This window comes from Equus caballus, chromosome 13 (genome assembly GCF_041296265.1).
Source record: "Equus caballus isolate H_3958 breed thoroughbred chromosome 13, TB-T2T, whole genome shotgun sequence".
In the NCBI taxonomy this organism is placed as follows: domain Eukaryota; kingdom Metazoa; phylum Chordata; class Mammalia; order Perissodactyla; family Equidae; genus Equus; species Equus caballus.
In genome coordinates this window covers 4,172,438-4,186,727 of record NC_091696.1, presented here as the reverse complement: position 1 = coordinate 4,186,727, position 14,290 = coordinate 4,172,438, and the positions used below count along the sequence as shown (strand labels likewise).

At 59.2% G+C, this 14,290-nt stretch overlaps 1 protein-coding gene across 7 annotated transcripts in view; it reads left to right on the top strand.

Annotated features, from left to right (window-relative positions):
- Positions 1–14,290, top strand: part of TNRC18 (trinucleotide repeat containing 18) — an 84,152-nt gene that overhangs the window by 39,203 nt on the left and 30,659 nt on the right. For 6 of the 7 annotated variants that reach the window (XM_023655199.2, XM_023655195.2, XM_023655194.2 and 3 more), the window contains 6 exons: positions 2,379–2,554; positions 3,160–3,296; positions 3,521–3,649; positions 5,309–5,480; positions 6,917–7,277; positions 10,363–10,638. In XM_023655199.2, the coding sequence (XP_023510967.2) occupies positions 2,379–2,554; positions 3,160–3,296; positions 3,521–3,649; positions 5,309–5,480; positions 6,917–7,277; positions 10,363–10,638 (1,251 nt within the window). The remainder of the gene's footprint in view (positions 1–2,378; positions 2,555–3,159; positions 3,297–3,520; positions 3,650–5,308; positions 5,481–6,916; positions 7,278–10,362; positions 10,639–14,290) is intronic. The other variant, XM_023655197.2, reaches the window with a different exon arrangement.

The window sequence follows — 14,290 nt, the reverse complement described above, 5'->3', positions numbered from 1 at the left end:
GGTGTGCAGGGGTGTGACCCACAGTGACTGGGGGCGGGTCCTGGTGGCCTCTGCTCTTCTCAGCAGTCACTGATGGAACTCTGAGCATCAGTCCCTGTGGTTTGCATCCAGAGCCGGGCAGTGAATGGCCCCCGTCACCCAGCAGGTCTGAGGCTCCTGGGCTGCTTGGAGCTTTGCCCACGGCTCACGCCACGTCCTGGGGCCGCCAGCATCCCCTGTTCCCCCTCCTACCCATGCGGCTGCCTACAATTGTGAGGGAGCCGGGGCGGCCCTCCTCCCGCGGCCCTGCCAGCCCTGCACCTCCGTGGCTGACGCCTGGCCCCACGGGGTCCGGGGTGCGTCTCGCTTCTGCGCTGGCAAAGCCACAAGGCTGCCGTATTAGTGAGCTAGGGCACGGCCTGGGGGCTTCAGTAACAGGATCGTGTGGTCTCATGGTCCTGGAGGCTGGAAGCTCTGGATCAAGGTGTTGGCAGAGCTGGTTCCTTCGCAGGCCTGTGTCCTTGGCGTGTGGACTGTCACCTTCTCCCTACTTCACGCGGCCTTCCTGCTGTGGGTGTCTGTGTCCAGATCTCCCCTTTTTATGAGGACACGGTCACACTGGATTATGGCCCACCCTAACCACGTCACTTGAACTGGATGACCTCTGTAAAGACTGTCTCCAAAGGAGGCCACCTTCTGAGGTCCCAGGGTTAGGACTTGGACATATGGATTTGGGTGGGCACAGTTCAACCATGGCAGCTGGCCTGGAGGTCACTTTGGCTGCCCTGGGCTGGCAGTCATGAGCGCCTCAGCAAGACCCGTTTGTTGGAGGATGAAGGAGGTGACAGAGCCGCACCTTGGTCCTCTCCTCCATGAGGGAGCAGCTCTCTCTTTATGGCTCGGAGGACCTTGAAGGGGGCGCAGTGGCCAGACAGCGTCAGTCTAATACCCACCCTTGGGAGCCGATGGAGTTCACTGCTTTGTGGCCTCTGTTTCTGGAAGGACGGAGATGAGCAAAACCAGCGACTCTCAACTGGCAGGGACACTTGGTTGTCACCGCTTGGGGGGGTACTGCTGCCATCTAGTGGGTACAGGCCAGGATGCCGCGCAGCCTCCTAGCTGAGCCTGAATGACAGCCCGGAAAGCAGCGGGCACAGCGAGCGCACGGTGGCGAAGCCCTGATCCACGTGATGCACTGTGAATGTTGATTTCGTGGAACTGTACACCTCGATGGTGGAGAATACACTATTTTCCTCGAGGACACGTGGAACCTTCACAAAATTGATCATATATTAGATCACAAAATATCAGTTAACAAATGAAAATGTTCAATGTTAACTTGGAGAGACTGTGGGGGACACAGGCTCTCAGGTACCACCACTGGGATGCTGGGATGCTGGGATCCTGAGTTGCTGCAGCCTTTCCGAAGGGCAGGTGCAGCATTGTCAGAGATGGGCGCTCGTCCCTCTGTCATGCTGACCGCACGGGTGGGATTCTCCTAACACGTATCTTGGCCGTGCGTGTGTCCGTCCACTAGAGAAATAATCAGAAACGACCTCAGTGCCACCCGGGGGGACTATTAAACTCAAACTCATCAGTGTGAGAGAATTGCATGCTGCTGCTATTAGATTTGGCTGTATCAAATTGCTGATAGCCTTGTCTTTTTGACCTACAGAAATGGTGATTGTTTTTAAGACTAAAGCTAATATGAACGCAGTAGATCTTTGTCACGTGCTAAAATGAAGATATTAAGTAGGAAAAAAGCAAAGCGTGGTGTGGCACGTCGTGAGTGACACCATTTTTATACTTAGAAAGGTTGCCCATGTCCGTTATGTGTGTTTGAATGTGCGTAAACGTTTCTGGAACCATCTACAGAAACCGTCAGCTGTGGCCCCATCCAAGGAGGAGATGGCTCGTTTCTTCACACCTTTCTGTTTGCTTTGTGGTTTTTATCATATGTGCCTATTACTTTTTTACAGTTTACAAAACTTAACTTCGGGCTCTTTTTTTCTGATTACAAAAACCGTGCATGGTTCTCATGAAAAATTTTAAGGACAGATAAGCAAAAAGAGAGCTCTGCTCCTCGAGGGACCCTGTGCTGGCCTTGGGTGACCCTCCACAGGTTTGCTCTGCACTGGCAGACATTGGAAGAGCAGGACCAGGCTGGCTAGCTGGCTGGCTGGCGCGCTCGCCTGTTCTTCTCACTTAGCGCGCTTTCAGCAGCTCAGAAAGGCTGCGGTCCAGGCAGCAGCCCACGAGGCCACGTGGCCGCGGGCAGGTCCTCAGCTCGCTCTGGGCCTCAGCGTCCTCCCCGTTTGAGGTCCGAGAGGGGGCTGGCTGTGATGCTCGTGCATCCTGCCCACCCAGGGAGCACGGGCTCACCCGTTTCCTGTCTGCAGGAGCTGAGCGAGGCCTGGCGGTGCGGCCCTCGCTGGAGAGCCTGCTGGCGGCCAGCAGCCACATGCTGAAGGAGGTGCTGGACAGCCCCTTCGTGGACCCGCTTAAGAACCTGCGGCTTCCGCGGGAGCTGAACCCCAACAAGAAGTACAGTTGGATGCAGAAGAAGGAGGAGCGGGTGAGGCCTTCTGGGCCCATCTCCTCCTGCCTGTGGGGCAGGGGTGGGGGCGGGAGCCGGGGCAGGGTCCCCCTCCAGAGACGCCATCTTGCCTGGGTGTGGCTGGCTTTGGAGTCTAAGGGCCTGATCTGCATCCAGCTTCCTCTGCCGACTTACTGTGTGGTCCCGGGCAAGTCGTTTCCCCTCCCTGGGCCTCAGTTTATCCAATTGCTAAGGTGTCAAGAGCAGGTCCCACGGGGTGCAGCTTGGTGGACCGGGAAGAGCAGACCTGGCCGTGCCCCTTGCTGCCTGTGGGCTTTGGGTGAGTGGCCTCTCCTCTGAGCCCCACGTGTAACCGAGAGCCAACATGATAGCCCACGCAGCTCAGGCCGTGGTTATGGGCTAGCTCGGCCTTGACACAGCCTCGCAGGGCCGCTTTTGCGGTCCCCCTGTGCCGACGAAGAGTCTGCATTTTGCCCAAGGCCACAGCTAGTGAGTGGCAGGAGTGGGAGTCAGGCTGGGCCCCCATCTTCACCAGGACGTCTTGCCACCCCCGTCTGAGGGAGTGGGTGCCTGGCAGCCGGGGCCAATGGCCGTCGGCCTCCTCACCCCCCTCTACCCCGCAGATGTACGCCATGAAGTCCTCCCTGGAAAACATGGACGCCATGGAGCTGGACTTCCGGATGCGGCTGGCAGAGGTCCAGCGGCAGTACAAGGAGAAGCAGCGGGAGCTGGTGAAGCTGCAGAGACGGCGCGATTCCGAGTGAGTCTGCACCCCGCTACCCCTGCGGGCCCCGGCCGGCGGTGACGAGGCCGTGGCGAGGCGGCACCCCGCCGGGCTCTCATAGGCGCTGGCGCTCAGTAGGTCGGCTGTGCTAGGCCGTCAGAAGTGAGTGTGGACCCGAGTGACGTGTGCGCATCGTGTGTCCTCTCTCCGCGCCCCCTCCACCCCCCAGGTTCACAGCCAAGCGTGTGATTCTTTTTAAGGGACAGGCGCGAGGAACCCCATAGAAGCTTGGCACGCAGAGGCCCTGGCAGGCCGCGGAAACGGACCCACGCCCTGAGCGCCCTGTCGCCCCCCCGCAAGAGAGGGAAGAGCCGCAACAGTAGCGGAAAGTAAGGCTGGCCCCTCGGCGGGTCGGGGACTGGCACAGAGCTCGGAGGGGAGGAGCGCGGCCCCTGTGGGGCCTGTGTCTGGGCGCCGGGGACCTCGAGTCCCTCAGGCTCTGACCCATCTGGATCGGTAGCTGTTAGGGAACACGGCGCACATGGCCCAGGCCAGGAAGGTGAGCCAGGTGTGGAACAGACAGGCACTTGTCCCCGTGCTGAGCGGGCTAATGACCCCAGCAAGGAAGGTTCCTGTGCTGTCACCCAAGCGCTTCGCCCATCTTCCTGCCATGTCTGCTTCCTCCACGGCTAGGGACTAATTCCTGCTCTGCTCCAGGCACCTCCTCCCTGCGGAGGGACCCACTGAGCTGCCAGCCCTGCTGGGACAGGCTCATACTTGTGCTGTCGCTTCGTTCCCTCCGGGCTAGACAGTGTCATTCCCGTCCTGGCTCGTCGTGCCAGAGCCTGCTTCTTGCCACCGGGGCCACTTCCTTCGTGCACTCTGGGGATGAGCTCCGTGGGTGGCAGCAGAAGCTACATGTGGTTTTCTTGAATGCTGGCTGGAATGAGAGCTTTTCCTCTAGGCTGGGCGTGGATCGGAAAGATGCTGTGCGCTCCCTAGGTGTTGGGGAGCAGCATGGGCTGCGGGAGGCCCAGCGAAGGAAGGGGGTTGGAATGGGCTTCAGCGTGGGACATCAGGGCGGGGTGGATGCTAGGCAGCCCAGTGCTTGGCTTGAGGAAGCAGAGGGGCCACGGGCTGCCTTCAAAAGGCACAGGAGAGGCTGTGGGCCAGCCACAGGTTTTCTCAGGAGAAGATGGCCCCAAGCGCCCCCATCGGATGTTCCTGACTGAGGAGAGGATGACGGAAGGAAGAAATACCCATCACCAGCCATAGGAGGGGAGGGAAGCAGCTCCTGGAGAAGACAGCAGAGGCTGGGCTGCCAGCGAGCAGGCCCCCTGGTTAGGAGAGCGGACCCTAGCGGCGGTTGTGCTTCCTGCTTTCGAGTCCCAGGTCCACCCCTCACTGTGACCTCGGTCAGGTGTTAGCTTTTCTGAGCCTGTTTCTTCCTCTGTAAAGAACAGCGTGTAGAACAAAGTGTCATTTTGTGGCTAAAATCTAAAGCACTAACACGGAGCAAGACACACAGTGAGTGCCATGTACAGATGGGCCAATTCTCCTCACTTGGGAGGGCTGAGCTTAAAGCAGGCAGGAGAAACCTTTGAGCCGGGCCCACGTCCCACTGCCGTGCCCCCAAGGCTGCAGGAGACCGGCCAGTGGCTCCTTCAGAGAAGCCCTTGATCTGCATCCCCCTCATCCTGGCGCCTTTCCGTGGCATTTCTGATCCTTGTTCTTGGCACCTTTTGGTGAACAGGTTTCTAACCAAAGATGTGTGTGCGAGTGTGTGTGGAGGAGCACGAGAGAGAAAGAGGCCAGCAGAGACTGACTTGGAGTTCTTCTTTCACCTTCAACTCTCGTTCTGCCTCATTCACAAATATCCCACCATTCCAGCACCATAGTTTTGCAGGATCCGTCTCCCTAGACTCGTCACTCTGTCATCACTGTGTGTGCTTGGACATCCAGAGCCCACCCTTCCGGGCCACGAGGGCGACCCCTGCCCTCGAGGGCCGCCTGGCCGGGTGCTGACCAACGGTGCCTCTGGGTTGCAGGCTGAGCAGCAAGCCCCTGCTGACAGCGGATGACTACGAGCTGGGAGCAGGGATGAGGAAGAGACACAAGGGGCCCGAGGAGGAACATGATGGCCTCGTTGGGACGGGGAAAGCTAGGGGCAGGAGCCAGCCTTGGGACGAGCATGAAGCCTCGTCGGACTTCATGAGTCAGGTCAGTAACCCTGGCTCCCAGGTGTGCTGCCATCTTGGGGCGGAAGGTCTGTAGGGTGTGCCGGAGTCGCCCTGCTGCTGCACAGAAACTGCGGACACGATTGCCTTAGTGCCAGAGTGACTCTTCAATCTTCCTTATTGTGCAGAGGGGGAAAGTCCAGAGGTCCAGAGGCGGTCTGACACTTGCCAAAGTAACACAGCCTCAGGTGGAGCTGAGACTGACAGCCATGTGCCCTGTGTGTGCTCTGACCCTGTGCTGAAGCTCAGCAGAGGGAGTGCAAGTTCTTAACCAAATGATGTGATCACTCTCTTGTTTGCTGCTGTAATTGTTTAATGGGCGGCTTCACCATTCTGCCGGTGTAAGAAACAGTGGCTTGGTGCCATTGTAGTTTCCTCTGTGAACTCTCCAGGGGTCGAGGGGTAAGAGCCAAGTTCTGGATTTTTCTTATTTCTGCAGAGCACTGAAATCATCCACTTAAGGCCCTTGTTTCTAAACACGAGGGTCCCTTGTCATTCCTCCCTGTACAGCCCTGTGCGAGGGGGCTGTTGGGGTTGATCTGGCCACCAGCGGCACACACTCACCCAGGGAGACTGGATCTGGGGTGGGCGGGAAGAGAGCCAGTGTGTACGTCAGGATCCTCTCTACTCAAATCGTGAAGGATGCTTTTGTTGTTGCTTAAATGACACTCTCCCAACTTTTTCCTCCTTATGAAATGTTACCTGATTAAAGAAAATAGAGAGAAAATGTTCAGACGAGGGGCATTAACGCCTTTGAAACCGCACATCTCACTTCCCCGGCAAATGACTGCCGCTGACGAGAGACGTGCGGGCAGGAATTTAATCTGTGAAGTCTCTGGTGGTTCTCCCTGCGTCAGGCATGCCAGGCACACTCGAGGCGTTTTCTTGGCAGCTTCGGCCCACGGAGCTGGACGGGCTGACTTAGGCTGTGCCGCAGTCTCCCTGCCATGCTTTAGATGGGTGAGATAAGCCGATAAGCAGAGCTGTGATCTGGGTTTCCCGCCTGGGTTCCCCGCCTCCTTCTGCCCTCAGTCTGGCTGCCTTCTCCTGCTCATCAGCGTCGCAGCTGGTTTAAAGGGCTTCCCCAGGAGGCACCAGATGGCACCGGATGGCCAGAGCCGGGATGCCAGTGCCTGCGAGCACTGTAACCAGAGTCCCGGCTATTTGAGTGCGTCATGCGCCTTATCTCGGTGCATCTTCAGAATGGCCCTGGGATGCCCCCACGTAACCACCCCCATTTTACAGAGTGGAAGAACTGAGGCTGTGAGGAGTTAAGCAACTTGCCCGAAGCCCTTGAGGCAGGAGGAGGAGGAGGAGGAGGAGGATTGGGGCCCAGGCTCCTCCGAGCTCCTGCGCCCAAACCCGCCATCCTCTTCTGCCCCATGTCTTAACCCGTGACTTCCCCACTTCCCCCTGCAGCTCAAGATCAAGAAGAAGAAGATGGCCAGCGACCAGGAGCAGCTGGCCAGCAAGCTGGACAAGGCCCTGTCCCTCACCAAGCAGGACAAGCTCAAGTCGCCCTTCAAGTTCTCGGACAGTTCCGGGGGGAAGGGGAAGCCGAGCGGGGGCTGCGGCAGGTACCTGACGCCCTATGACAGCCTGCTGGGCAAGGACAGGAAGGCGCTGGCCAAGGGCCTCGGCCTGTCTCTCAAGGCCTCCAGAGAAGGTAAACCCAAAAGGGCCGCCAAAGCCCGGAAGATGGAGGCCGGGTTCAAGGCCAGAGGCCAGCCCAAGTCGGCCCACTCCCCGTTCACCTCGGAAGTGAGCAGCTACTCCTACAGTAAGTAGCGGACGCCGCACCGGCTTGGGGCCGCTTCTCCTCTCCCTCTTCCCGCCTCTTTCTCTCAGGGCGTCGACGGTCTGTCTTTTCACCGCTTCCGGGGCTCCAGGCCGGAAGTGGGTTGAGGGCGGGGCGCTTGAAGCGGAAGTGCCTGTGATTGGTGGGCGCTGTGCCGGGCGGGCGTCTGTGATTGGTGGGCCCCGTGATCGGCAGGTGGGAGCGGAAGTCCTCTTGGCCTTTCGTGCCGTCCTTCCGTTTGTTGGCCGGAAAGCCACCGTGCGGAGGCCTTACGCCACCGAGTTTTCGGCTGCTCGGCCCAGAGCGGCCGCCGGTGACCATAGAGATGACGCGGCCTCCCCTGCCCACAGGCGGCTCTCCGTCGTGGGGCCGAGAGTTAGTGAAAATGGCGTCCGTGGGCCTCGGGCTGTGCGGGCCGTGTCTGTGTGACAGCTCTCCCGGTGGCTACTGGTGGTATTCCCGAGGGTGCGTCCTGCCGCGGCGGACGCGGGCTGCGCGCCGCTCGGACCGCGGGGCACGCAGCTGTCGAGCCCTCGAGACGTCCCGGCCGGGCGGCCTGGGGGACCCTGGAGCTCCTCCGCGGGACTCGGGGCGTGTGGTTTCCCTGCCCCGGGCAGCCTGGGATCCCCTCACCGCCTCTCCTGGGCTCTGGTTGCCCTGAGCCCCTGCCTGGCCTGTAACGGGGTCTCAGTAAGTATTTGTGGGCGGCACCCCGAATGCCCAGGACCGAAGGCCAGGAGGGCTGCCTGGCTCCTGGCTCGTGTCCGCGGGGTCGGTGCTGGGGGACCTCAGGCCGTGGCTGGGGGGGAACGCTTTTTCGTTGGTGACTGCCCGGATCTGTGGGCCTTGGGCCTTTGACTTGGCTCTGCCTGGCTTATGGAGGGGAGTTTGAATGTCAAGGGCGAGAAATAGCCGCGTTTGATGTTATAACAAAGTGATTTCTTAAGGAAGGAAAATAAAGGTTTTATGATCTTGGGGTTGGGATGGCATCACTTGCCGCCCAGGGTTGTCAGCTCGAAGTGGGCTCACGTCGGTACAGAGCTGGAGGTGGCACCTGCCACCAGATTAAGTTTCTGCTGTTGTTTTTTTAAAACAGTGGATGTTTCTGGTTGCCCTGGACCAGAGAGTCTCCAGGGCTGATGCTCAGGAGGTCGTGGGTCAAGCAGCTCCTCTCTGCCTCCTTTGCTAAGAACACGTGTAGTTGCCATAACTTCTGTGGTCCTCCGATTCGGATGTTGTGATGTGAACAGCGCTGCCCAGGCCCCTGGCCACTGTGGGCGAGTTTCAGAGACTTGGAGCTCCGAAGAAGGAGGCAAGGGCTTTGCTCTCTTCCTGTCTGCTCACTTTGGAATAACGAAGAGGGAGTGAGGAAGATTGCTGGTCCTTTGATCTTTCGAGGGAGAGTGGTCCATGAATGTGGCCTGGTTGGTTGCTGGAAGAATCCTCCGTTCCTTCACTTACAAGTGGATGTGGACGGAGCACAGCCCTGGGTTAGAGGTGTAAACTCTGTCCCTGAGGTCTTCTGCTTGCCCTGAGTCGGCGAGTCCACTGCAACAGATGTGTGCGCTCAAGAAGCAGTGTTCACGTTCCTGAAACTCTCCTGTCTAGGTGTGAGAAGTGAGTTAACGTTGCACCGAGGAGGTCAGAAGGCCTGTCTGCAACTAGATGTTGGATTTGATATGCAGCTGGCTGTTGAGACAGTTCCTCTCTTTATGTGTTATATTGGCTTTTGTGCAATTTTAGGCAAACGAGCGTATGGTCCCTAAAAGGTCAGAGTGTTTCTTAACAGAGAGCCGCTGTGCCTGCAGGAGGTGGGAGGAGAGAACGCTGCGCCTTGCTTTTTCACTTCAGGTTGTAGGGGTGGGGTGGCCTGCCTGATGGCTTCTTAGGGGAGGCCAAGTTGGTCATCATCACCCATGGGTGTATCCAGTATGGGATGTGGTTTTGGGAGGGACTGGATGGAGCACATGGGAGGGAGAGCTGTGGCGAGGGGATGGGCAGGGGCTCGTCCTTGTCCTTGTCCTACTCAGAGTTGCCAGGCCATCCTGCAACTGGGCTTGCGGTTGGACTGGGAATCACAGATGTTGGAGGAGGCAGCCAGTGCCCCCGCCCCGTGTAGTTTCTCTTGGACTTGGAGATGGCAGGCGCTGCTGGGGCTGTAGCTGCATCCGCTCACGTTCCTTGTGTTGAGAGCAGGTCCCGGATCAAGGGATTATACTCTTTGGCTTCGGAGCCTTTTGTTCCCACGAAATCCTACTTGACAGGCCTCTATGTAATACGGATGAAAATGGTGTCTGTTTGGGGTGCGGTTGGCAGGGGCCAGAGCTGTGCCCACTGGACACCCCCAGTCCTCAAAGCCGGTCGGCCCTCTCCCAGGAGAGCTTGGAACCCTCGGCCTCACCTGAGTAAGAAGGCCTGAGACTTGTCGGAGGCCGGCAGCGGGGTGCTGGTAGCTGGTCTCTGAGCCCTGAGTTGTCACGTCATTTGTGTGTCCTTGGTGTAGCTGCTCTCCCTGTGGTCTGTTTCAAACTGCCATCGTGAAGTCGTTGAGCGGGGCCTTGGAAGGAGGTGTGCCGTGGTGTGTCTGCACGCTCCAGCCCAGCACACCACTGGGATTCCGGGGCAGAAGCGTTTGAACGGAGCCCTTCCCCTCCTGGGCCTTGTCTCTGCCCAGAAGGAGCCCCTGGGCTGGGTGCAGTTCCGTGGGATAGCCGGGACCTCTGTGAGCAGGGGAGAGACCTTCCTGCGAACGAGGCTCCTCTCTCCCCAGGGCCTGCAAAGGCTGTTCACTGAGGGGGCCGTACGTTGGGTGACACTGGCAGCAGCCGGCCTAGAAGGGGCCTTGGTCTAAGCCCACGAACGACGGGCTGTGTGATGCTCGGAGGCCCAGGCTGGAGAGCTGGAGGTGGTGTACCAGCTTGTTCCGTGGCCAGCAGGCCGCTGGACCTCTCTGTTCTGGCACGTACCAGGCTGTTCTCACAGCCTCTGGGATAAGGACAGAAAGACCCCAGCCCCTCCCTCCCCTGCCTCTGCGACTTATCTTTATCGCAAACTGCTTTGACTGCAGATACCGACTCAGAGGAAGAGGAAGAATTCCTGAAGGATGAGTGGCCTGCCCAAGGCCCCTCCAGCTCCAAGCTGACATCTTCCATCCTGTGTGGCCTGGTGGCCAAGAGCAGCAAGCCGGCGGGGGGCCCCAAGCTGAGCAAGAGGGGCCTGGCGGCCGCCCGGACTCTGAAAGCCAAGCCGGCTGCCGGCAGGAAGCAGCCGTTTGGCTTGCTGCTTCCCGAGCTCGAGGCCCGCTCCTCCTTCAGCGATTCTTCGGAGGACTCGTTTGACCAAGGTTACTAGCTCCAAACACAAAATACCTTCCGTGTTTTATAGCGCGAGAGTGAGTGCGAGCGAGAGAGCGAGAGCGAGCGAGAGCACAGAGAGATGGCCGTGCTGCGGTGGCCCTCGGGGTGGCCTCGGCCGCGCCATCTCGGTTCTTGGCAGCGTAGCCTGCTATCGGCCTAAGGCTTTTTATCCTTGTTGATCTGTACCTGTATCATTGTGATAATATCACTGGCTAGCTCTTTTTGAGCTTTTATACGGACTGTTTTAGTCTCCACTTTCCTCCACTCTGCCCTCCGCCCCACCCCACGTCTCGCCCCTCTGCCCTGGACCGCAGGCCTGGGCCGGGTGCCCTCGGCAGGGCCTCCCGAGGGACGCTTTGTAAAGGGGGTTCTGTCGTGTGGGCGTGTGACTTGATGTTTGTACCGCGATTTTGGTAATGCCAAGCTTTATTAAACATACCGAGTTCATTTTTAACTAAACCCGTGTGCCTTGTCTCTCTTGCTGTGTCCTTACTAGATGTTAGGTGCCGCTTCCCCGTTGTTCCTCCCCTCCCCCGCTCACCCCGGACGGGAGAGATGGAATAATGCAGTCTCCGCTTTCCTCTATTATTCAAATATCCCTAGGAGCTGTTGGCATGCTTTTCATTTACCAGGTTTAAAGTCAGCTGCTTTCACCTCCAGCTTCATCCTTTTTTTTTTAAGCTGCTTGTTTGTCTTTTTTTTTTTTTCCCCTTAAAGCTCTGTATTGTTACGCAACAGTGGTTTGGAAATATTTACAGACACTTGTTTTCTAACACCTGTTTCTGTTTTGAAGGGCGTGTAGGCAGTGCAGGGTCAAGGCCATTGGCTGTCCCCAGGTTTTCTTGTGAAATTTGACAGTGGGGGCTTATTGCCCTGCCCAGGGGCAAAGCACGGCCCTTTGGAGAGGGCCCTGGCCTGTGGCCTGGTCTGCTCTCAGCTCAGGTCGGGGTCGGCTCAGTGACCCCCGCGAGCATCCTGGTTCTGACGCTCTGGCGTCACAGTTGGACTTCTGAGCTTAGAGGTGTGGGAGCCCACCAGGCCCTCCAGTCACAAATGTCCCGGTTTAGGGTTTGCTCCAGGGATCCCAGAGCCTGGATAGCAGCACCCCACTCAGAGCCCAGGCCCCGATCGCCCCCAGTGAGGCCTGGGCATGTCAGGGCCAGGGCCAGCCTGGGTGGGAACGCTGCCCCGATTCTAGCCGAAATCTTGAGTCCCGGTCTGCCTCTTCCTCGAACACCTCCCTTCCTGATCAGCCAAGATCCATGTTGGGTGACCCAGGAGATGGCGCAGCGGCGGCCCGGTGCCCTCGGCACTGGCGTTCTCCTGAGCTCCTGCCCCGCCTGAGCGAATGCAATCTGGGCCGAGGAGAGAGGCCACTAGCTCGCCACCCAGCCTCATTTTCCCAGGCCTCCCCAGCCTGGGCCTCTGTGGATGAGTCTGGCTGGTGCATCACACCCCGCTCCCTGCCCCTCCCCGGGCTGGACCCCCATGCCCCCTTCCTCTTAAAACTAGAGTTCTAGCTTCCAGGTTTTTGAGCTCTCTTGTCCCAGCTCAGACCCCATAGAGAAGCAGGCAGCCCTCAGATCTCTTAGGAAGGAGACATTTGCCCAGAGGGAGCAGGGGCCCCTCAGACCAGGGTGAGACGCAGCAGTGGACCGAGCTCAGATAGCAGGAGTGGAGGGGTGTGGGGAGGCGCCCCCGCTGCACAGACCGTTGGTCAGGTCTTGAAAGGGATATTTGGGTAATAGGGCCTTACTGACAGCTGATACTAAAACACCTAATTGGCTTGGCTTTTCTAGTGTGTCTGCTTTCTCCTCCCAGCAGCTTGACCATACCTTCACCCTTGACCCCTACCCATGATGCTTTGAATGTCTGTTTTGGTCTCTTGCATTTGCTCTCACGCTGCACTCTGGACGCAAAGCGAAGGCTGGGAGTAGGGCAGACGGCGCAGCGGGTCACTGAGCTTGGGTCCGAGCCTGGCTCGTTGCTCCGTAGGTAGGCAAAACCCTTTTCTTTGTGTCCCCTCTGCACCTCCCGTCCTCGGGGTTTGCCCCCATCGGCTATGGCAGCAGCGGATCGCTTGGGCATTTATGGATCAGGTTTTGGAAAACCAAACCAAGTTCCAGCAGCCAACCCCACATGCTGAGCCAAGAGTTTTTTGATAAAAACGTTTTTCTGCGTTTCCTTGGGTCTCTTTGTTGGGACTTTTTCTCTGCCTGCCCTTGGCAGGCTCTGTTGCCTCAGGTGTGGACAGCTCCAGAAAGGCTTTCTTGGTCCTGAGACCCCCTTCTGCTCCCCTTGCCCCGCAGACCTGGCCTGAGCAGACCGGCCCCCCCGGGGAGGCAGCCAGGGCAGGCTAGTTGGGCTCGCGGGAGCGGGAGAGGGGGGTCCCGGGAGCCCAAGATAATTGGCGTCTCTTGTGTGCAGAGCACACCTGGTTTTCGGCTTTGGCTGTCCAAACCCTCTTACATCTCAAGGTGCTGGGTTTGGGCTGCTCCGGGCTTTCTGGGATCTGAAGTCGACCTTCCGGGCAGCCGGAAACCCGGAGCAGCCCTCCTCTGCTGGACCCTGCCGGTGGAGAATCCTTCCGGATGGGAGAGAGTTCTGGAGTCTCCACACCTGAGCAGCCCAGGAAGGATGTTTCTAGAAGGGAAAGCTGGCCACCCCGTCCCGTGCCCCCACCCCAGCCAGCCCCTGCCCGCCACCCTGCTCAAATTGGCCAACCCCGGGGGGGCCTGCGTGGGGGACCCAGGCGCTGTGAAAGTCTGCCTACCCTTAGCCTGCTTTGCCGCTGTGGCCCACTGGGGCGGAGACAGAACCATGTGACGTCCGCACTGTGAATGGATCGCAAGTGTGCACTGCCTGCCGCCTGCCTGCCCCGCCCCGCCGGCCTCCATCCTGCTTCATCCGTCACTCTGCTCTGGGAGCGGGCTCAGTCTCTCCCCCCTTAACCCACCTCCTCTCTCTCTCTGCCTCCTTCCTCTCTCGACGCCCCGCGGGGATTCCTTAAGCTCATCACCGCCTCCCTCGCCAAGGGTCACTCAGATATGTGGGTGGACAGAGAACCTCTGCCCTCACTGGCACCCCCGGGACCACCCCTTTTGGCTGCTGGTGGCTCTCCAGCCAGCAGGCAGCGTGGGGTGTTGGCAGGAGAATGTGGACTTGGCTGTCCGTCTGCCCCTCTCCTCCCCGTGGTCCCCAAACAGGGTCCAGAGGGGAGATGGCTCCCCGTCTCTCCCTCCCCGTTCTGCTTGCTAGACAGGCGCCTCCAGCCTCGCTGGGGCCAGCCCTTGGCCACCGGCGCTCTGCGTAGACAGGTTCCTTCGGGCGGGTGTCCCTCAGTGGCTCCTTGGCCGTGGTGTCTCGGCCAGAGTCGGCCCAGATGCTCTCCTGCCTGCTCGCCCTGGGAGGGTCAGAAGCAAGCTTGTGCTTCCAGTCTCTCGCCTTGGTGGAGGGTGGCGTTCTCCCTGCCCTCTGCCGCTCGGCCCACTTCTGTCCCAGTCGTCTGCGCCGGGCTCAGGCTGCAGGTGCAGGCGGCAGGGCTGCTTCCTGGGGAGAGGCATGGCTCTTTGTCAAGCGGAGAGGCAGGCAGGGGCTTCTTTACGGTCTCTTTCCATGAGCCCATGGGTGACAAGACGG